Source organism: Zootoca vivipara, chromosome 13 (assembly GCF_965207765.1).
Source record: "Zootoca vivipara chromosome 13, rZooViv2.hap1.1, whole genome shotgun sequence".
NCBI lineage: Eukaryota > Metazoa > Chordata > Lepidosauria > Squamata > Lacertidae > Zootoca > Zootoca vivipara.
Window position 1 is genome coordinate 9056981 of NC_142596.1, and position 24239 is coordinate 9081219.

Genomic DNA, 24239 nt, shown 5'->3' on the forward strand with positions numbered 1-24239 from the left:
GAAGCAGATGAGTGGGAAGAGGGCAGTCCAGAGGCAGAGCTGAGTCAGGCTGGTGACGAGTTACAGGTGTCTCCCCCTTGTACCGCAACAAGCTCCCATTCCCCACTTCTTTCCCAGAACCAGAAGAGAGCTGAAAAGGATGGAGCAGTGGCAGACTGCATGCAGGCGTAGTCTCTGATTGCTGGGGGGGGGGGGGAGAGACCTTGGAGAGGAGGAGACAGCTGTGGGGAGACAGGGGCTTCCACTTTCAACAACTGATTCATGGTGCCAGACCTACTGGAAATGAGTTGCTGTGCTCATTAGGCCTGATACTCCGCCAAGTCTGTGAAGGGTTAACTTGGCCAATGACAGGTGGCCTTGGCTGTAAGTGCTCCTCAAGGGGCAGAGCCAACTGGGCCTGCAGGCTCTGTGGCTGAGTCCTAGTGTTGCACCAAGGTCCAAGAAGGACTTAGGTGACTTTGATTCAGATGAGAGGCACCCTGCTCAGTGGGAGCTCCTGACATCTCTTTCTACACAATATTGGTCCAAGGATGTGGCTGTCCCATCATCCTCAGATTGGCTACTTTAAGGATCACAGGTGACTCTTTGGGGTGAGTGTGAGGACTGCCACTGTGCGTAAGGGTGAGGACTTGAGATAATTCTGGACCTCAGCTGAGACATCATCTCGCATTGCTTCGCTAACAGGACCCACTGGGAGTTTCTTGACATGTTTTGACCTGACTAAAGAGGCTCTGATGTTTTATTCCAATCTCCCAGTTAACCTCGAGCCTCAGCAGAATGGGATAATTAGTAAACCTGGAACATAGCCAGTCATTCCACAAGGAGTTTTAAGGAATTGCTCTTCCCAGGCTGGGAAATCTCTGAAACTTTTCACAGGGATGCTAAGTGGTCTACCTGCCCTTCACTCTGAGACACATTGAGAAAGCCGAGCAGGCAAATATTTTCAGTCCTAGACAAGGACTGTCTTTTCATCTTTTCATTCCATGGACATTGCAAAGGCTGATTTAAAGATCAGCTCTGAAAAAGGCCTCAAGCCTTGGTCGCATCCAATAAATGCTAACTAGATCAACAGATCAGGCACTGCAGAAATCCTTGCGTGATAAGATACGTAAACATACACAGCATAGGTTCTATTATCTTTGCTCCCATGTGAATTTTCATTCTGCCCAGTCTATCAGATGCAAAGTTCATTGAATGTAATTAGTCATCCTGATATAATAACAAGCTTTCGACGGGCTTCAGTCTCTGATATATAGCCAAGCTAATCAAATGCTAAAGTAAAGAATGTTCACAATAGACACTTGACTCCCTCTTTGAAAGGGAAAGCCTAACTGGCCAGTTTCTCATACTGTGATCCTGCAGTATACTGACTCACCTGGAAATTAGGATGGCTCTGCTATTGGGCAAAGCGCAGCAACAGGCTCAGGGGGCAGGTGCTGGGCGGATCTGTCTGGGGCTGGAAGATCTGGAAGGCCACAGGCTAGCTGTACATCTAACTTTTTGTTTGTTTCTGGGCTCCCTGACCCTTCATTTCACTACTTCCTTTATCCTCTTTCCTGTTCTCAAGTTGGCACACACAGTTACTCCCGTCCTTAAGAACTTTGTGTGGTTTTAATCCCACCCAAACTGACAACTTGCCCTTCCTTTGCAAAAGCTGGTATGCAAACATTCTGTCTAAATTTGTTCCCTTGCTGATTGGAATGCTCTGGAGCAACATTCCATGATATCACATTAGCTAAGCCAATCAGTGTTCACCATTGCAACACAATTCAGTATAGTTGGGGTGCTCCAATCGCTAAGCATTCAAGGACTATGCGAGATTTATTGCTCTGGTACTACAGAAATGTGACTTGTTCAGTACAGCAACCAGAGATCAAGCACCTTGTTTGAGTCTCTGAGGCTCACTCATATTAAGCGGTGAGTCCAAATGAACACAGTGCAACTTACGTCTGAGTAAACGCCCATGTGATTGTCCTTTGAACCACTGTAGACCTGCACCCACTATGTGGTATACAGTTATACAATTCCCCGAACAGGATCAAGCTCAAGGGAAACTGGTTTTGCTTGTTCTCAGCAGAATATAAGTTGATTATGCACCAGTGTATCACTTCCCCTCCATCCTGAAAATTGGTTTTGTAGCTTTTAAAAATGAACGTTCCTTTTAATAACAAAATAAAACGGCAACAGTAAAAATAATGTGACAGATACAGTTTAAATGAATAGGCATTCATATTGTGCTTTCAAAAATAAAAAAGTCAGGCAACATGAAGGCTAGAGGAAGCCAAATGAATGAAATTGGCACTTAAATTTCTGCTACCATCCACAGAATGAATTGTGAAGGCAGAGGAGAAGTTGGCAGGGGCGGCTCTAGGTATAGTCCTGGTGGCGCGGGGCCGGCAGGCGGGGCGCTGCGCGGGCGGGGGCGCCGGAGCGATCTCCGCACCTCAGCGACAGGGCACCCGACCTGCTCGAGACTGCCCTGGGTTTTAGTGCCGTGCCGGCAGAAGTTCTCTCGCACTCCTCGCTCCCTCACGTGCCTTAAAGGTACACCACTGTTTCACTCCTCGGCTTGCCGCGTAACGCTCGTGAATGGGGCACATAAACCCCCGCCAGGAGCAGAAAAGGGGGTGCGCCAGAGGGATCTTTGCACCACGGCGCCAGATATGCTTAAGACGGCCCTGGAAGTTGGACTTGCTCTGCTGGAAGAAAGAATGTGGCAAGTCTTGTTTTAAAGGCAGCTCTGTTTACACCCAGAATTAGCAACTTCTGAAACAACTTTGGATGTCTCTGATCTTGCCAAGAAGCAGGCCTTAAGAGATGAACCCTTAAATGGCCTCTGGTTGATCCCATCAGCCTTTAAGGATAATCCAGCTAAGTGCCTGTGAGACAAATGGCAATAAAGGACAAATCACAACTCTTTAAGGGTATTTTCAGTCCCAACTAGAAAAAGCTAAATGTAGAACTGCCAGCAGAATATCCTTGATTCATTTGAGGGTTATTAAACAGTTATTAAACAGTTAATCATAAGAATTTTAACTAATTCATAAAATTTACACTACTCATGGGATAAAATTTGTGTGTGTGTGTTAACATACTTTGTTTTTAGAAGATTCATGCCTAAATAATAGTAGACACTTCAAGAGGCATTCCTTTCCCTCCTCCTGTTGGAGAGTGGAGGAGAGATGCCTCTTTTAGAAAATACATGCATGGTTCTCTGCAAACACCATCGGGCACCATAAAAGACATTATCTTTCCTCCTGCAGGAATGAGGAGGTGCAATTGCTCTGCTTAGAAGATGCATGCCAGGATCCGAAAGGAAACATTGCTTGATATACAGGCATACCTTGGAAGTTGAACAGAATCCGTTCCGGAAGGACTTCCAAAACATTTGCAACTAATCCAGAATACAGCTGCCAGAGTGGTGACTGGGAGTAGCCGCTGAGACCATATTACACCGGTCCCAAAAGACCTACATTGGCTACCAGTACATTTCTGAGCACAATTCAAAGTTTTGGTGCTGACCTTTAAAGCCCTCAATGGCCTTGGCCCAGTATACCTGAAGGAGCATCCTCATCCCCATCGTTCAGCCTGGACACTGAGGTCCAGTGCCAAGGGCCTTCTGGCGGTTCCCTCCCTGCAAGAAGTGAGGTTACTGGGTACCAAGCAGAGGGCCTTCTCGGTAGTGGCACCCGCCCTGTGGAACGCCCTCCCGTCAGATGTCTTCCAAAAGTCAGATAGTTGTTTATTTCCTTGACAATGGGGACATTCCGGGATCAAATCAGAAGCTGGGGTGGCTTTTGTCAGTCTAGGACTGTCCCTGGAAAATCAGGACACTTGGAGGGTATGGCGATATTCAATGGGAGGGGGGCGGCGGTGATATTTTGAGATTCCGCTGCCTTAAATGAACAGCAAGACAGCCCCTCTCCCTCCTCCCTGCCTGGAGAGACAGCTGGATCCACCTTCTACAATGATAATGTGTCCTCTACTTGAACTTGAGGGCATCAGGCCAGCTTAGGAGGCCCAGAGTAGACCACGTGACCCACAGAGATCTGTCCTCTAAAACCTCACGGCCATTCCCTGCCTTCCAGCATCTGACGCGGAAGGCCTGGCAGCTGCCTCACTAAGTCTAATGGTAGGGGCGACGTGGAAAGTGTGTGGGGGGAGAGGTTTCTCCCCAAGAACGCCCTTACTTTCATCTGTGTAGCACTGCCCTTTTTATTTGGGACATTAAGATTCACCGCAAGAAATGCAGCAGAGAAGCCCATCACATGTGAATTATCCCTAGCCTGAAAATGAATTTTAGAACCGAAGAATTATAGAGATGGAAGGGACCCTGGCGATCATCTAGTCCAGAGCTCAGCAACCTTATCCGAGGAGGGGCTGGTTGACGCTCTGTCCGTCAGAGGACGGGCCGGAGTGTGTGCACACACACACTCTTCCGGATCGGAGGAGTGCGAGTGCGCACATGCTTTTTCCGGTGCTCCTCCGACCCGGAAGTAGGTGCATGCGCACAGGCACTTCTCTGTCCCGCAAGTGTGCACAAACGCTATTTCCGGCACAGATCCAGGTCGGAGGAACGCCTGTGCGCATGTGCACAGCTGCCATCAACCTGGAAGTCGGTCCCTGCCCTGCGCCGGTAAGAGCGGGCAGTGGGGGCGGGGGCGGCAGGGGTCACCGTGGGCCGGTTAGACAAGCCTCATGGGCCTTAGGTTGCCGACCCCTGATCTAGTCCAACCCCCTGTAATGTCCCATACAGGGATCGAACCTGCAACCTTGGCATTATCGGCACCACTCTCTAACCACCTGAGCTATCCAGGCTGACCAAGCACTTATTTGACTGTGTGTGCTTGTGACAATGCACTTGGAGGCACGGTACCAGCACTGTATTTGGCTTTTTGCTTCGTTTTTGTTTTTCAAAGCCTGCTATGCAAGGGGAAAGGGCAGCTTGGCCTTGCCCCCAGTGCCCGCCTTGGGCCTGCCAACGTTGAGCTGCCTGCTTGCCTCATCAGGCGCAGTGGTCAGCAGCCACCCCGATCCTTCCCAGGCCCTCCCGAACTCAGAGCTGAAGGGTTTGTCGGCAGCCAGATAATCCCTTAGGACAGACAGCTCCTTCCCTTGCTCTTACCTATTGCCGCAGAAAGTCCATCTGGGGTTTATTACACTTCAAACAACCTGGCAATTCAGGCACCATCGCCTGGGATAAATCCAGGCTGCTGAACTGAGCTTATTTCACATCAGGCAAACCTGCCACAAATCTGGCTTCTGGGAGCAAGGAGGGAAGTAGGCACACTTCATTTTGCTGACAGAGATATGAGTGGTAAATATAGAGGGCTGCATCTCTTCTCCTGAGTTTTGACACACACATGGACAGTGTCTTTCCCGAAGCGACAAGCAAAGCTTCCTTCAGTTCGATTGGGAAATGGCATGCCAATTACGAGTATTTTTAGAGGTTTTTCTCAGAGTTCTTGGACTCCAAATGTTGGTGGCACTGCATCAAATCACTCTCAGACCTTACCTTTTGCTTTCTCCAAGACCTGGATGCTAATCGCACCACAAAGGAAACACCTGCAATGGGGTTTTAATTTTTTATTTTATTTTAAGGCTTCTGTGATTCGTGATCAAGCCTTGTGATGCTCTGAGCCTTGGTGAAAAATAGGGGTTTGTGGGGAGGTTGATATCTCGATGGCATAAACTTTGCATGCAGAAAGTCCCACATCAACCCCCAGTATCTCCAAGATACAGCTGGGAAACACTTCTCTTTGAAACCCTGGAGAGTCCTTGCCAATCAATATAGTTAGCCTTACTCACAAAGTGTCCTGGAAAAATAGGACATCCCATTGTTTTCACAGAAGAACACAGTGGCCATTTTGGATGCTACAATCTCGCAAGCTCTTGCCCTCCAAAAGCGCTTTGGGGCGCTGTGCGAGATCATGCCCCAGAAAAGCGCTTTTCCAGGGTGAGATCCTGTGGCACGGGTCATGTGACTTGCCCAGGAGTGCGTCCCGGAAAACATGAGTCCCAGTTTTTGAAATGAAAAAGTTGGATGGTATGAGTTATCTAGATGGGCCAATAATCTGACTTGGTACTGTATAAAGCAGCTTCCTAACTTACCAGCCTGTGGAGGTCATGAGCATGTCTAAATCAAATGCTTGAAAGCTTCCTCACTCAAGCATCCAACAACAGATGCAAAGGCTTTTATGATAAGTTCTGCTTGCTATCCCCAACCTAGCCTAAATTATCGCAACCTGTGTATATTATAAGGAGACAAAAGAGACACCCCCAAACCCCATTCCCAGATGTCTTGGTGTTCATTACAACTGCTGTAAGAGTTTTAATGACAGCACTAGTACCCCCCCCCAAATATCCCCCATGCTGTTTTGAACTGTTGAGATGATGTGTATTAGAACCAGATTATGAATAGGCAGGGCTGTCTTAAGCACCTTTGGCGCCCTGGCGCCATGGTGCGACGGATCCCTCTGGTGCCCCCCGCTGCCCCCCGCCGCCCCGTTCTCCAGCGCGACAGGCGAGCAGGCGGCTGGGCTTAGCGCACAGCGCTTAGTGCTGTGCGGCGGAGTGGCCGGTGGGCAGGCACAACTGCGTGCCCCCCCCCAGCGGGCTGGCGCTGTGGCGCCCTGCGCCACCCAGCCTGGCCGTAGAGCCGGCCCTGCGAATAGGTAATCTGAATTGCATTTATCCACCTTCATTCATACCCATCCTCAGAGACCTGGTTCTCACGGTGACTTTAAACAAGTGTCTGGACTGTTCCACTTCAAACTGCAGGGGAGCGGGCTTGTCCACCCTTCCGCTCACCCCTTGCTTTCTAGAGTCTGAGAAGCTTTTCATTTGCCCCGACGCTTTCCCCAGGAAAACCCCCTGTTTACCACTGAATTGTAACAAACAACACTTGGGTTTTCTGTGAGTTGACATTTGTTCTGATTCAGAGGGGAGCAGTGGGATTTCCTGTGGAAAGTGGGTTTTCCTGGGGAAAGTGGAGCGGCAAATGAAAAACCTCTTAGACCTGTGCTTAGAAGGCATGGCACAAGTGGAAGTCTGGACCAGCCCTGTGTGAGTGTGCAAAAGGAGGAAGATTCACACAATTAACTATACTTCCAGACATAACTCCCTGCACCCAGAAAACCAGCATGTCAGGGAGAAGACTGGATTAGAACCCCTTTCTGTGCATGGCTAGCTTTCTATGTGCGGGGACCAGCTATTTTTCTTTTCTTTTTATGAAGGAGCCCTCCAGCATGTGAGCTTCCACTTGCTGCCTGAATTGATATAACCCAGAAATAAAGTGACCACCTCAATTATAACTCTGCCCAAATCCTATCATTCCCTGTCTTATAAAAATCAGTAGGAATTTACCTAATGCCTTCACATCAAGATAGGCATTAGACAACCTGCAACCTGGACCAGAAGGAGCAGTGGATCGGTACCCCGCTCCCAACCTGTTGCCTGTTGCCCATCCATATCTCCTTCCCATCTTCTGAGCACAGTGTTGTTTCAGCTTTAGACATTATATGCCCCTGCTGCAGCCATGCAGTTGGTGGTCTTCTTATGGGGTTCTCAGATGCTATTTCTCCCCAGCTGCCCCAGTGTCTCAGTCTGAGAAAGGACCTTATGGATATAGAGCCCTTCAAAGTGAGGCGTTGTAGGGTAAGAGCCTATAGAACCATCACTGTGGCTACTGTGGCTGCTCCTGCAGTGGCAGCAAAAATCTCAAACACAGAGGAGGCGTTGAGAGGCATTTCCTGGGCTGCCTCAAGTGGTTGCAAGTCTTTTGCCAGGCCAAATTCAACCTTTGAGCCCCAGAAGGGATGACAAGTTGATTTCACAAGAGTGGTGCATGCTCTAGTTATCTCTCGCTTGGACTACTGCTCTAGTTATCTCTCACTTGGACTACTGCAATGCGCTCTACGTGGGGCTACCTTTGAAGGTGACCCGGAAACTACAACTAACCAAGAATGCGGCAGCTAGACTGGTGACTGGGAGCGGCCGCCGAGACCACATAACACCGGTCCTGAAAGACCTACATTGGCTCCCAGAACGTTTCCGAGCACAATTCAAAGTGTTGGTGCTGACCTTTAAAGCCCCAAACGGCCTCGGTCCAGTATACCTGAAGGAGCGTCTCCTCCCCTATCGTTCTGCCCGGACACTGAGGTCCAGCACCGAGGGCCTTCTGGCGGTTCCCTCGCTACGAGAAGCTAAGTTACAGGGAACGAGGCAGAGGGCCTTCTCGGTAGTGGCACCCCCTGTGGAATGCCCTCCCACCAGAGGTCAAAGAGAACAACAACTACCAGACCTTTAGAAGGCATTTCAAGGCAGCCCCGTTTAGGGAAGCTTTTAATGTTTGATGGATTTCTGTATTTTAATATTTTTTGGAAGCTGCCCAGAGTGGCTGGGGGAACCTGGCCAGATGGGCGGGGTATAAATAATAAATTATTATTATTATTATTATTATTATTATTATTATTCATTAAGGAATTTTCTGATCGGCACCATTGCCATGCCTGCCAACATCTCACAACTGAAAATAGAGAGATGCTCTTATAGAACCTGCCCACTCCTTCCAGGTTTCACTTTGTGAGCTCCATGCCCTCAGTGCTGGGGTCAACGTTAGGCACCTACGAAGGCCCTAACCCTCACAGGGGGCTCACCGGCCACTCCCTGGAGCTTCCTGCTCCTCCTTGCTGTCGCTGCCTGTTCACTTGCCCTCTCTAAGCACGCAAGCAATATAGCAACAAGGGCAAGGAGATAAGGCAGCAGCCGGGTGGCTGTGCAGTCCGGACACAGAGGAAGAGAAAGGTGCCTTCGCAAAAGACCTGTCCTCCCCTGGTTCAAAGTGCAATCCCAATCATGGCAACTCAGAGGCTATACTGAAATCAGGGTGGCTTACTTCCAGGCAGGTGCGGTCAGCCTTGCAGCCTTAAATGCCAAGAGGGCAATGATTCTTTTAGCTGAAGGTATACTAAGACTAGGGACCCAGGTGGTGCTGTGGGTTAAACCACTGAGCCTAGGGTTTGCTGATCAGAAGGTCGGCGGTTCGAATCCCTGTGACGGGGTGAGCTCCCGTTGCTTGGTCCCAGCTCCTGCCAACCTAGCAGTTCGAAAGCACGTCAAAATGCAAATAGATAAATAGGAACCGCTACAGCGGGAAGGTAAACGGCATTTCCGTGTGCTGCTCTGGTTCGCCAGAAGTGGCTTTGTCATACTGGCCACATGACCTGGAAGCTGTACGCCGGCTCCCTCGGCCAATAATGCGAGATGAGCGCGCAACCCCAGAGTCGGTCACGACTGGACCTAATGGTCAGGGGTTCCTTTACCTTTACCTTATACTAGGACTAAAACATAATGGTCCTAGGAGAGATTGTTATTGATAGATCCAAAACAGCAGCTGCAACGTCTGAAATGGCCACCTGCGGCCTCGGTGTTCGTGTTCCCACTTAGAACCGTAATTTCTAGAGACCCTACGAACCCCAAGAAGGCAGCTGGGGTGAATGATAACACTTTGGTGGGGAGAATATTGATGGTCCCAGCAGCCAATTCTTGTATTGGGCTAAAGGTCCTGAGCAGTCCCTGGTCTTGATTTAGGGCTGTTGTGTCATACGTATGTAACTGCTGTCCAACAGAAGCTGGCCTTATGAGTAAATTAGGCTCCTAACGGATTCGAAGAAAAATGGTTAACTTGGCGGAAGATGTAGGAGGGCAGAGGCTAATTTGTCTAATATTATGTCACCATGCTGAGTAATTACTTTGTTTTGGAAGGAAGTAATCCAAAATAGGATTGATATGACACTACACAGAGATTTACAAGACCGAACTTTAAGGTCTCAACTTTATGCTTTGCGGGGTGGGGGAGGTTGGTGGTGAAGTATTACCCAACACGTTTTTTTGGGGGGGGGTGTTATTGGGTTGTTGTTTTTATTTTGATTATATATATTGTGGTGTTTTATGTTGATCTTGTTCGGAGAGCCGCCCTGAGACCTCTGGGTATAGGGCGGTATATACATTTAATTAATTAATTAGTTAGTTAGTTATGAATGGATCCAGGTTCCAGTGATTGGGCATTGTATGTATAGATCATGTTTCCAAGGAAGAAATGCGTCACACAGTATAGCCAGATATGGAGGCAGATGCTAGAACTGGATGCTGTTGAACTAGGGTCACAATTCAGTAAAGGAGAGCCACGCAATGAAATGATGGGGAAAGGAAGGACTTGGGAGCGGAGAGGGAATATGAAAGGCCCATAATGTGCTTGGAATCATACCACTTGATGCAATCGTTGCAAAGTGCTTGATTCAATACATTTTTCAAAGCCATCCTCTCCAAACCGTGTGTCCTTTTCCTTTCAACATCTTCCCTGCAGAGGAAGCATGTGAGTGCAGGGACTGTAGTTCACTAGGGAAGCACATGTTTTCCATGCACCAAGTCCCAGATCAGCTGGTTAAAACAGGAAGCCTGTGGGTCCCTCTAGAATGATGTTGTTGTTTCTGAACCCTCACCTGCCCCAGCCAGCATGACCAATCATCAGGCATAATGGAAGTTGCAGTCCTACAACACCTGGAGGTTGACAGGCCCTCCATCTTGGGTTAAAGGGGTCAGGTAGCAGACAATGGGGGAAATTTCTGACTGAGATCTTAGAAAGCTGGAGAAGATAATACTAGGCTGAAAGGACAAATAATCAGATCTAGTACAAGGCAGCATCCATGCAGGAAGAAGAAGGGGGAAAGCTTTAAGAAGTTTATCATGCATGGAAATCACATATGTATGTATTGGACTCATCTGTGATTACACCATTTTTATGGCTTCTCCTACAAGGAAGAAAGTGATTTTTAGATAACAAAATGCAAAGGATGAATGATGGATCTAACCTTTAGATACTGTGAGGGACAGGGGATATCGCGAAGTCCCTCCCCTCCTGAGTTCAAGCCCGTCCCCGAGCAAAGGGGAAAGCAGGGAGAGTTCCGATTCCAGTGGGGAAGCAGGAAGTCGTGTCCGAGGCTCAGGCAAGGTAGAGGAGCCAGGGTCCCAGGTGGGACAGGAAGGGGCAAGTAAGGGGGGAAGACCCATCCCCCCAACTCCAGAATTACGCAGGAAGAGGAGGGGCAAGAGGATGGGTCTGCCAAAGCTTTTGTGTTGGAGAAAGACGCGCCAAAAGCCATTAGGAGGTTCTGAAACCGACTGACAACATCGCTCCGTGTAAATAGCAATGACTTGAGCACTGTAAATACGCAGCACCAATAAAAGAATAAAATGCAGAGCTGCGTAGCGTCGTTACTCTGAAGTAGTCCACTCCGGCCACTGTGACAGCAACCTCCTAATCATTTTTGGGCTACTTTGGAGTTGCCGGGATGAGCGTGTCAGAGGCGGAGAAGTGGCGGCAGATCGCTGAGCAAGCCCAGCTAGAACTGCAACAGCTGTCGCTGCAGGCGCAGGGAGAATTGAAGGCAGCTAAAGAGGAGACTAAGAAGGTCCAGGACGACCGGCTACAACTTGCGGAACAGGTGAGAGAGCTCCAGGAAAAAGAGCAGCATTTAAGGGCGGTGGCGGTAGACCTCCAAAACAAGCTGGATGCAGAGAAAAACAAGGCGGGAGGGGCACCCCAAGTCCAAGTGCTGCCAGGAAGGAGAGCCGGGACCCTAGTAAGCAAGTTCAATGGAGACCCGAAGGAGTTTCAGGGCTTTGAGACTGAGATTGTGTATGCTCTTGAGCTGCACCACGATGAGTTCCCTGATGATGAGCACAGAGTAGCGTTTATTGTGGAGCACCTTACAGGGGCGGCCAGGGAGTGGCTAAGACCGTTAATTGCAACAAGGAATCCTTGCATGAAGAATGTAAAACTATTTCTAGAAGGTTTGAAAACGATGTATTCGTCCGATAGTCATATGGACCAGACTAAGGAGGAACTTCATAATTTACGCCAAGGAAATATGACAGTTCGCGCGTATTGGGCGAAATTCACCATGCTGGTGCACAGATTGGGGTGGGATCTGGAGTCTGCCCCAATGCAAGCGGCGTTTTACTTGGGGTTGCATGAGGAGGTGAAGGATGAGCTCTCGAGAGGTCCAAAGCCCAGTAATATGGATCAACTGAGCAAAGCGGCTCTGGCGGTGGGGGTGAGGCAGGAATCCAGATGGAGCGACAAGCAAGCAACGCGCGCAAAGCGGGCTTGGTTCCCACGGTCGCAGGAGAAGCCACTCCCTCAACAACCCTTTCAAGCCACGCCTGGGGCCAGTCAGGACCAGGAACCCATGCAGATTGATAGCGCGCGCGCGCGGGCTTTTCAAACCCCAGCGGCGCCAAGACGCAAGGAGGGAAGGGGTGGGAATTGCTTTCTCTGCAACTCCCCCCAGCATCTCGTCAGAGACTGCCCACATCGCAGGGAGTGGCAAGGAAAGGCGGGAACGGTTGTGCCCTCCCCCACTGACGCAGCACCACAGCAGGGAAACGGGAAAGCCTGGCTGCAGGAGACAAGGGGCGGCAGCCAGGCACAGTCAGCAGACAACAGCCCCAGCCCACCCACCCGCACAGAGAGGAGCAGAGCCAGCCCACCCCTCCCAGAGCAGGAGTGGTTCTAGAAGTGACGCTCACGCTCCCAAATGGCTATCCATTGACGGTCCTCGCCCTAATTGACAGTGGTGCCTCAGCCAACTTCTTCTCGAGAAACTTTGCAGAAGAGCACCAGATCCAGCTTCTGCAGCTGGATTTTCCTCTGCACGTGGCAACCATTGACGGCAGAGAGCTGCTGGGAGGGGCCATCACTCATCAAACCCCCCCCATGAGAATGACGGTTGGAAGGCACTCAGAGACACTGGCATTCAACGTCACCACCATCTCAGACCCCCCAATCGTTTTGGGCATGAGCTGGCTGGCGCGCCACGACCCCTCCATAAGTTGGCATCAGAGATGCATCACTTTTGGATCGGACTTTTGCCTGGAACATTGCATGCAGCACCAACCAGGGGAGGGGCCTCCGATAGCCACGGTGGCCACCATGCACGTCAAAGGGGGTGAGGCGATACCCAAACCATACTGGGACCTGCAGGAGGTCTTCAGTGAAGCGGAGTCCGACCACCTGCCCCCACACAGGCCTTTTGACTGCCAGATCAACCTGGTGCCTGGGGCAACTATACCCCCAGCCAAGCTGTACGCCATGTCAGACCAGGAACTGGAGGATCTGCGCGCTTTTATCGACAAGAACCTCAAGCGGGGGTTCATCAGAGAAAGCAAGGCAGCAGGGGGCAGCCCGGTCTTCTGGGTGGACAAGAAAGACACGCAACAGCGCCGTCTTGTGGTGGATTTTAGACGGCTGAATTCGGTGACAGAGCCAGTGGCTTTCCCCATGCCCAGAGTGGATGATCTCCTGACAGCGGCACGCAGAGGCAAGATTTTCACCAAGCTAGACCTGAGGGGGGCGTACAACTTGATCAGGATCCGGGAAGGCGATGAGTGGAAAACCACGATGTTCACGCCTCTGGGCTCTTTTGAATATCTGGTGATGCCCTTCGGGTTGCAAGGGGGCTCAGCATGCTTCCAGGCCTTCATGCACCACGTCCTGGGGTCCCTACTCTTCAGGAAATGCTTGGTCTTTCTGGATGACATCCTTATTTACTCCAACGACCCAGTGCAGCACGTGAAGGACGTCAGGGAGGTGTTACAGCGCCTGAAGGAGAACCACCTGTATGTGAAGCTGGAGAAGTGCAAGTTTCACACCAAGGAGGTGGACTTCCTGGGCTACAAGCTGTCAGACAAGGGGCTGGCAATGGACAAGGACAAGGTGCAGACCATCCTGGACTGGCACAGCCCCAGGACGCGCAAAGATGCCCAACGCCTACTAGGCTTTGCCAACTTCTACAGGAAGTTCATCAAGAACTTCTCTCGAGTTACGGCTCCCATCACTGACTGCCTGAGAGGCAAGCAGAAGTTCAGGTGGACACCAGAGGCGCAAGCAGCGTTCGAAAGCCTCAAGAGGGTGTTCGCCTCAGACCAGAACCTGTTCCACGTGGTTCAGGACGCGCCCCTACGCATTGAAACAGATGCTTCTGATAAGGCTGTGGGCGCCATTTTGTTGCAACTGGACGCCAACAGAGAGTGGAGACCCTGTGCCTTCTTCTCCAGGAAGTTGACCCAGCCCGAGCGAAACTACACAGTTTTTGATCGGGAACTTCTTGCGATCCACGCGGCGTTCCAGCACTGGAGACACTTCCTGGTGGGCGCCAAGCACCCCATCCAGGTGTGCACAGACCACAAGAACCTGGAGTTCTGGAGAACTGCCAGGGTGCTCAACCAGCGGCAGATACGGTGGGCGGAGTTCTTCTCGAACTTCAACTTCTCCATACACTACATCCCAGGAGAGCAGAATGTCAGGGCGGATGCCCTCTCCCGCAAGCCAGAGTACATGGAGGAGGAGGCGCCACCAGCCCCAAGGCACATTTTCCCCCCGTCGGCATGGTCCTGCGGAGCAGCAGTGGTGAGCGAGGCAGAACTCACAGCACTGACGGCAGCGGATGAATTTGCCAACCGCATCTTCAGAGAACTGAGAGGGGGGAGGGAGCAGGCAAAAGACTTTGCAGAACGCAGAGGGCTGCTTTTCTACAAGGGTGCGCTGTACCTACCCACCACCCAGCTTCGACGTACGGTCCTCAAGCAGATGCACGACAACCCTACAGCGGGGCATTTTGGAAGGGACAAGACCACTCACCTAGTCATGAGACACTTCTGGTGGCCAGGGGTGAGGGAAGATGTTCGAGACTATGTAAGGGGCTGTACCACCTGCCAGCGGGCGAAGGTGGTCAGAGCAGCGCCACCAGGGTTGCTGGAGCCCTTAGCCACACCACACAGGCCGTGGGAAGTGGTGTCCATGGACTTCATCACAGATCTGCCTTCGTCCAGGGGTAAGACTGCAGTGTTGGTGGTGGTGGACCTCATGTCCAAAATGTGTCACTTTATACCGTGTGCCAGGGCAGTCTCGGCAGAAGAGACAGCCAAACTGTTTGTTGATCACATTTTCAGACTGCATGGATTACCTTTAAGGGTTATTTCGGATCGTGGCCGCCAATTTGTTTCCAGGTTCTGGCGGCGGCTCATGAACCTCCTGCAGGTGGAGGTCAGCTTGTCGACGGCTAGACACCCGCAGACCAACGGACAAGCGGAGAGGGTCAACGCCATTCTGCAGCAGTACCTGAGATGCTACGTCAGCCAGCGGCAAACGGACTGGGTGGATCGCTTGCCACTAGCAGAATTTGCCTACAACAATGCAGTGCACGTCTCCACAGGGGTGTCGCCCTTTAAGGCCAATTACGGGCGCGACCTCAGATCTTTCCCAGAGAGGGAGAGGGAGGAGGAGGAGGAGGGCCCACAGGCTGAGGATTGGGCAGAGGAACTGGAGACGGTGCACCAGCAGCTCAGAGAACACTTGGAGAGGGCCAAGGAAGCGTACAAAAAGGGGGCAGATCGCCACAGGCGACAAGGGGAGGTCATCAGGGTGGGGGACAAGGTGTGGTTGTCCTCGGAGGGCCTTCCCACCAGAGGGAGGTGCAAAAAGCTGGCACCCAAATGGCTGGGCCCCTTCACGGTCACGCAACAGGTCAACCCGGTGGCATACAGGCTGGCACTGCCAGAGGACATGAGGGTGCATCCAGTGTTTCATAGATCGCTGCTGTCGCCGTACAGGGAAAGCAGCAGGCTCAGAGACAGCGAACAAACCCCCGAGGGAGGGGGGGAGAGGGAAAGCAGGGAGCAACTCAATGAGGCCACGGCCATCCTGGATTCAAGGTGGGGGGTGGGGGGCCTGGAGTACCTCATGGCATGGGAGGATGCTCCACCGTCCCAGAATGAATGGGTTCCCGCCACTCAGATACAGGAGGAATTCTTGGTGGAAGAATTTCACGCCCTCTTTCCCCACAGACCCAAGCCCTGGCACATGGAAAGGGAGGGGGAGGAGGAGGAGGCACGGGAGAACAGCTCACCATGGCGCTGGGAAGCGGAGTTTGAGGAACCAGAGGATGAGGTATGGGTGTCGCCAATATCCACCCAGTCAGAGGAAGGAGCAGATTGGCAAAACATTTTTACCCCCACCAGCTCTGACGCCACGGACTTTTTGGGATTCCCGTCCTCCCAGGCGGAAGGGGGGGGCTCGCAGGACTGGGGGGAGGTGTTCACACCAACGGGCTCGGAGAGCACCGAGTTTTTAGGCTTCCAGTCGTCACCGACACATGGGGGGGGCCTGGGGAGGGGTGAAGGAGAGCTTGGGAGGGGGGTGGATGTGAGGGACAGGGGATATCGCGAAGTCCCTCCCCTCCTGAGTTCAAGCCCGTCCCCGAGCAAAGGGGAAAGCAGGGAGAGTTCCGATTCCAGTGGGGAAGCAGGAAGTCGTGTCCGAGGCTCAGGCAAGGTAGAGGAGCCAGGGTCCCAGGTGGGACAGGAAGGGGCAAGTAAGGGGGGAAGACCCATCCCCCCAACTCCAGAATTACGCAGGAAGAGGAGGGGCAAGAGGATGGGTCTGCCAAAGCTTTTGTGTTGGAGAAAGACGCGCCAAAAGCCATTAGGAGGTTCTGAAACCGACTGACAACATCGCTCCGTGTAAATAGCAATGACTTGAGCACTGTAAATACGCAGCACCAATAAAAGAATAAAATGCAGAGCTGCGTAGCGTCGTTACTCTGAAGTAGTCCACTCCGGCCACTGTGACAGATACCTATAGAGGAGATAACATTCTCAAGTAGGGATGGAGGAGAAATTTGATTCACTGTGCATATAGATTTGAATCTATCAAATTTGCAGTTCCCAAAGCAATCTGTGAACTGAAACACAGCTCTCATTTGAATCTTGCACTTATCAGAATTTTGCAATGCATTCCTCCAACCAAATAATGCTTACAAAGACGCATGTATTGGGGGAAAGTGTACGTGAAAATGAATATATTGTACAAAAATGCTGGCAGTGAGGGGAAATTGTTGCCAAATTACTTTTGTCAAAACTGCATATTAAAATGTGTTGATTAGCAGAAATTCACACTAAAATGCTGGTGAAGTTTCACAAGGATTAAAACCAAAAGGTAAACTGCTGCAAATCTAGAGAACTGAAGTTTGGAAAAATTGAGAAACCAAGAAAACCAACACTGACAGATCTGGCACAATTGCCAAAATACAGCCCCAAAGGCCACCAAGCGGCCAGCTCTCCTTGCAAAACTCCATCTCAAGTTGTGTTCTCAGACAAAATGATCAGAACTGACTTTTTCATTCTTGATGTGTGGATATTGGGTGTGGTTACAAAAGTGATGAAGGGGAAAGGTACTCTGTACAACCTCAGAGACACCCTCTACAATGTGACTTCCAGGCTTGTGCCCTGGTTCTGTAAATGGCTCCGAGTTCTACAAACCTGAACTGTGGCCAGCCCAAATTGAAACCCAAATTAAACTCTAAGCCCTTCCTGTTGCGATGGACAGTCGGCAAGCAAACCATATGTGGGAGCAAACACTATTTCACATTCAGCTGAATGAATTAGGGGTCAGCATGTATGGGTACCTTCCAAGGCCCACATCTTGATAGGGGCCCCACTGTCCATTCGTAGAGCCTTCTGGCTCCCATTCCTCTTTGCTGTCACCATCCTCTCACCTGCCCCCTTGGAGAGAACAAGCAAGGAGAGGTGCAAGAAGAAGGAATAGTAACATCCTTGTCCAGTCCCCAGTGAAGGCTGATCTGTTAGGGCGGATGGAGCCATCAATGGCAGTCTGCGTCTAGCCAGCCTTAGTCTCAGTGCCGCCCCTATGGAACTCAGCAGGAAGGAACCAGGGTGGGGGCAAAACGAGAACGGGTCTTCTCTATCTGTAGTTGGCTCTCTGGCTCCACCTACTGTTGGGCTCCCTGCCTCCCGCCTTACCAGTTCCAACGGGCACCAGCCACCACTGGCACTGACGTGAATTGGGCCCAGAGGGAGAGGAAAGAACATAATGGTGACAAGGTTGGCCCACATTAAAAACATCTCCATTGTACCTTTTATCAATGATCTAAAAGCACTTTATTTAAACAACAACAACAACCTCCAAACAAGCAAGTATTGTTTGAGGGTTCCCCCAAACCTGAAACTGGCCCTGCTGGCAATTTTTTTATTTATCTGCTAAATTTGTGGGAGGGGTTCCAGAGCATACCAGAAATGCACAATTCCTACCCTACTGCAGCAAAGCTCCCCCCCCTTTTAAGTAGGCATGCTGCAGTTTGGAAAAGTGTGGGGTGGGATTAATGGGAAGATGTATAACCCTCCCCCCCCCAAGCCAAAATCCATCCAAAATCAGAATGAATGCTATGTGGTGGAACTTCCCCGCAGAACAAATGTTCCATCAAGACCAGGCGTAGTCTAACCTCCACGTAAGCTTTGTGCAAGCAAAGCGGGATGAATGCCCCGTAAACATGTAATAAGGAGGCGGCCTTTGTATCCTGCTTTTCCACCAAATCAGGGGCAGGAAACTAGGGCCCCTCCAGATGATTCTGAGCTATATAGCATTGTCCCTGGAGGGATCTAGCATCACCCCCATTATTTGGCCATGCTGGCTGAGGCAGACAGAAGAAAGTGTCCAGTCACATCTGGAGGGCTGCGGGTACCCTACCCTGCATTAAATGCCACTTTTGTCTGGGTAGCTACGCTGCCCCATCTCTTATCTGAAGTGGGTCTCCAGAAGGTGCTTTTTTCAGACATAACCGCAGCTGTTCCTTACAATTTGGGCTCAAGCTGTTAACTATAACAAAGGCCCAGTGAGATACTGTTATGTTACACAACAGGGTACATAATGCCTGAGGGTGCATTGGGCAGCACAGAAAACAATTTCTAAGAATGTGGCATGACCTTATTACTCTGTTTCATTCCATAAGAGGATCATCACCAAAGGCACATATACGTCATAAATTGCAGCTGTTACGGCAATTTTGCCATAACTCTGAAAATTCCACTCTGAAAATTATTATGGCCCAACTTGCCCTACTTCCAAAGGCTCTACTAGGTATTGTTTACTCACTTAATCAATTAGTATTATGCATTCTTACAGTGCCTGCCTGCTGACAAAGTAGTTGCATTCTTGCGATTACTTTAGCACTTTCGAGCTCCAGCATCTCCTGTAAGCTCACAATGTCCCATGGCATCAAATTTAACCCAGAGAGAAATGCACAAGCCTGAGCTTGGGACACACACACACACGCACAGCAGCCTACCTTTTTGCAACCATTTAAAGACTACATAACCCATGCTGCAGCATGACTGAGAGCAAAGTGGGCACCCACAGAATCTTTACACATTCTTGAAATTGCCACCACCATCTATGGTGCATTGTGTTCACTAGCATAAAGACATGCACAGAAACAACTGAGCCCAAAGTGAGTCACACCAATATAGTATCAGAGAATTTGAGCTGGGCTTGGAAAACAGAACCAGGAATGAAAAACAGAGCTAGGCATGGAATTCTCCTGCAGGCTCATCTATACACTAACTCTCTGCTCTTTCTGAACATTCACGTATGTTTTTCTCTCTCTAGCTCCGCACCTAGTCTGTGTTCAACTAGTTTACAGCAGCCTGACCAGGCCCTTGCAGTTCATTTCCTTCCTCTCCTCCCCACAACTCCAGATATACTCCACATACTCCCATTTGCATTTGTCAACCACACTTACTTCACGGAGCTCCTTGGCCACCTCCTTGAGTTCTTGCAGGATGCCTTCGAGCTGCCCGATCACCATTTTCATGCGCCCCCTGATGCGCTCCCTCTCGCTGGTGTTACTGCTGTCGGTAGCGTTGTCCTGCAAGCCCCGGGAGTTCATCCTTCACAGGGTGCCGGGGAGCTGGGGCAGAGCTGCGTGGTGCATCCTGCTTTTGCCCAGCCAGACTGTGCCTCCACAGAGCCCCTCTTGGCTGGGGAGATCTCCACATCTTAACGCGCACCCACCCTGCCCCAGAAAGCCCCAGCCACACGCTCACCTCCTGCCACCTTTGCGATCTCCCCACCCTAGCAGGATTGGGGCAATAAAGCTAGGGCAGTTGCGGGGGATCAAACAAAGAGGGAATCGGACAAGCCCCCATCTGTCCCAAGGGGTTAAGGCTTTATCATTTGCGCTCCACTCTGCAAGCTCTGAAGTGCCTGGGTCTAGATAAAGTGCAGGAAGAAGCCAATATACCATGCCAGTCTGTGCCACGTTTGCTGTCCCAACAAGGAAAGCATCACTTCCAGTTAGTTCACCACTGTCCCTTTGGAGAATCCTCTGGAGATCTTGGAGGCAGGACCTTACTGCTTGGCCTCAGTGTTTTCCCCACACTTCATCCGCAGAGGGGTCCCCCATGGGACAGGAGGTCTTTGGCACCGCTACCATCTCTATTGCTGGTGGGCTTAGAGGGGCTACGCGGGAGGGACTTCCAGCCTCAGCCAAGCTTGGGAGGTCTCTTTGCTACAAATCTCAGGAAGCTCCTTAAAATGACAAGCGTGGTTTGAAGCATAGAAAGTGGGCACCCGTGAGATGCTGGAAGCACAAAGAATTCCACACCACTTCCTACACGGAGGGATAAAAGAGAGAGACAGAGAAAGGGGGGGGGGAATCAGCGTAGTCAGGATGCTTATCTGGAAAATGCCAGGAATCTTCTAAATCACGTAATAACCAGCTTGGACCAGGGCTTTCCTGTGCTAACTTCCAGGATCCCTGGGAGCCCTGAAGACCATCACCCTCTTCATCACGGAGAAGCACCAGGTAGCGATCTAATTAGCAGAGATCCCTTGAGAAGGATCACCCATGCTCTGGGACCGCTCCTTTGTCTTGCCCCACAAACTCCATCACCTTCCAAGCAGGTTAAGCTTTGTCCTGACAGATCAGTCATTTGGCCAAGGAGCACCCCAAGACCACAAAACGTTGGTATCACATTCACCCCCCCCACACACACACCAAGAGAAGACTTCAAACATAAATAGTTTGTGCATGTGTGTATGCACGCACACTGATTTCCACACATTCCTTGAACATCCCTTTCTGCTGGCCGTCAGATATAAACTTTAGCATTTCTCCCACCCACCCCCCAAATATTTTCTCCCCCTAAAGGCTATCTCCTTCTAGGCCCTCAGACAGCAGTGCCTGCATGGGCTCGACTGGGACCTAAAAATAATATTTTCAAAAATCCTCTGCGAAAGGAAAAGAACAGCTGCTTTTTAACCCACTATGATGACTTAAAAAGCCAACTTACTAGCAAGGCAGCTGCTTCTGAAGCCTGTCGAACCCTCTTGCTCCGAGAGGACCCCTCCTCTCTCTTCCTTCCATGGCTTTGGATGTCACAAGCAGATTCTTGGGTCCTCTTCCCTTTCCCCAAAGCTGGCTGAGCCTGGACATTTAGTGGTGAGGTATATCCAGTTAAAAATAAAAAAATCAAATCCAGGATATCGACACACATGCACACACACTTCCACGTCTCTCAGATTAACCCTTCAATTGCACATGGATGCATTGTGATTATTGCCCTTCTGGTTTCCTTCAAGTATGGAGGAGAGAGAGAGAAGGGGGGGGGAGGAAGAATAGGAAACTGTACCCACTCCCCGCATGAATAGAGAGAAAAAGCCCCCACTCCCTCCCGTAGCCAGCTAGCCAACCAGCTGGGGAGATTAATCAGTTCAGTTCAGAAGCTCTGTCTGTGCAGGCTTTCGATCTGCATAGCAGAAGAGAAGGTCTCCACCGGTCCAAGGGCCCTGGTCTCCAGTCCACAGGTGACATGGTTCCTCCAGTTGAAGATGTCTTGGGGAAGAGGAGGAGGAGGAGGAGGAGGAGGAAGAGGAAGAAGAGGAAGAGGAAGTCAGTGTCCTTTCCCCCCACCTCACCCCCTGTTTTTAGGGCATAGGATGTTGCTAGGTCAGCTTCTTGTCAGCGGCCGGCCGGCCGGCCACCCTTGGAGCTATTGAGCAGGGCAGTGCAATCCAGGAGACCACTTCTGTGCTGTCTTTGGACCCTGCCATAAGTAGCTGAGCTCAGATGCTGCTCACATCCTGGCGAAGGAGTCCTTTCATGAAGCTAGGAAGACGGTGGCAGAAAGGGATGGGGGGTGGGGTGGGGAAGAGAAGCGCACTCTTCTTCTTTAAAGCTCCAGGGCTCTCCAGTTCTGCCTTGACTGACAGCAGTGGGATGCTAGTGTCCGACTTATGATGCCCAGTGCTTCATCTGAAAGGAGAGCCATGCAAGTGGAGAGAGAGAGAGAGAGAGAGAGAGAGAGAGAGAGAGAGAGAGAGAGAGAGAGAGAGAGAGAGAGAGAGAGAGAGGTTGGCTTCTTCTTTACTCTTGCAAGTCAGATCTCCCGGAGAGTGCTTGAGTAGCTTGTGCTGGCTGCTCGGCAAGGATGTGCGGTTCGTGTGCAAATGCTCCGCAGCTGCATGGTCCGTGTCCCCTCTCACTAGTAATCTGTGGAGAACTGTCCTGGTCTCCCCAGCATCCTCACAGCCTGCCAGCTTGACGGCTATTGCTCAGCTTAAAGATGCTTGGCTTGTGCTGTGTCAGAAAACGGGGTGGAGCCTTGGCAGAACAGGGGGATTTAAAGGGCCAGAGCATTGGAAAAATCCAGGCTGCAAGCAGAACGTTTCCGTTTGTTTGGCTTTTAACTATTTCTAGGGCCATCTTCAAAAGTGATCAACTGTGTGGGGGTGGGTGAGTGGGGGTGGGTTTGTGGGTGTCTCCAGACTGTCACTATTTTCCAGGAGGGATGGAAACACACCCCATATGAAAATCAGGAAAAAAATTCAGGATGAATTCTCAATTGTCATATAACTGTCCTCCAAACAGATCAAAACAAGTGTTCAGTAATGAATGGACATAGTCTAACCACCATGTAAGTTCTGTGCAAGCAAATCCGGGAGGGGGGGATGCTGAATATATAGCTCAGTTGCTTTGAGCCTGGTGCTGATAAGACCAAGGTTGCAGGTTCAATCCGTTCATGGGACAGCTGCATATTCCAGCATCGCAGGGGGTTGGACTAGAATGATCCGCAGGGTCCCTTCCAACGCTACAATTCTATGATTATATAATTCTGGAGGAGCCCTGTGTGTTTTAAAACTCTGAAGGGTGGATATCAAAGTTGCACATTGTTGGCAATGGGCCATCAATGGGCTCTCTAGACAGATGGGCTCTATAGACAACCCTCCCCACTTTGGGACTTCCTACCACTTCACATTGGGGCACTTCCACCAGCCTTTATGCTCTGGAATCTCCACCCAATCCTCACACACTCCCAGCCCAGAGCAAAAGGGCTCCGATTGTGCCCATAGTCCAGGTTCAAGGCTGAAGACCGAGGGGACAGAAGGAGCTACCGAAGGGCCCAGGGACTGACTAGTGGTAAAAGAATAATAATATTCAGGTAAGAAGGATTTCAGCATACCCATAGATCCAGTGTTACTTTTATTGAATTATATGGAAGGAACTGCCTTCTTACATCTTGGTGTCGCCTAGAATCTACTGTGCAAAAATGGTGCTTAACAACAATACCATCCATTACAGAGAGGAACGATAAAGTGGGGAAGTTTGCTGTAATGGTCAAACTAGCATACTACATCAAACTAAAAAGAGAAAGACGAAGGCAGGGTATTTTTTATGGTTAATTGGATTAAGTTTAAGGAATATAGAAAAGAACATTGCTTAATATCAAACACACATTTTTCACATTTACGGCATTTGATTAGATCAATGCAGGGTACTTATAAGGTATGGAAATAAATCGGGTTAGTTAATACACTGTTCTGACATATATGGATATGTTCTTTTAGTAAACAATGTATTTTTCTGAAGAAAGATTGGCTTATTAATCAGGACTGCTATCTGATCATGAATTTCTTATGAAAATATTATTCTCTTTGTTTCATTCGGGAATGACAATTTCTTTTCTTTTTGTGTGCCCTAAATGTTACTCGTGTGTTATCTATAACATGCTATATAATAATAATGAATAATCTACAGTACAGTCATACCTCAGTTTAAGTACGCCTCGGTTTGAGTATTTTCAGTTTAAGTACTCTGCGGACCCGTCTGGAATGGAATAATCCACTTTCCATTACTTTCAATGGGAAAGTTTGCTTCAGGTTAAGTACGCTTCAGGTTAAGTACAGACCTCCGGAACCAATTGTGTTTGTAAACCAAGGTACCACTGTACTATATATTTTGGGAAATGGTTTGCCTTTTTGTCCATTTGTTCTCTGTGTGTTCAACGTCTCTTGAGAAACTGTTGCCAGGCTTGGCATGAGGGTT

At 50.1% G+C, this 24239-nt stretch overlaps 1 protein-coding gene across 1 annotated transcript in view; it reads right to left on the reverse strand.

Annotated features, from left to right (window-relative positions):
* Nucleotides 1-22463, reverse strand: part of INSYN1 (inhibitory synaptic factor 1) — a 124693-nt gene extending 102230 nt beyond the window's left edge. Inside the window, exons 1-2 of the mRNA XM_088656951.1 lie at nt 21208-22463; nt 19656-20525 (exon numbers count right to left, since the gene is read on the reverse strand). Of these exons, the coding sequence (XP_088513077.1) occupies nt 19656-19802 (147 nt within the window). The 5' untranslated portion in view covers nt 19803-20525; nt 21208-22463. The remainder of the gene's footprint in view (nt 1-19655; nt 20526-21207) is intronic.
* Nucleotides 22464-24239: the final 1776 nt, after the last annotated feature.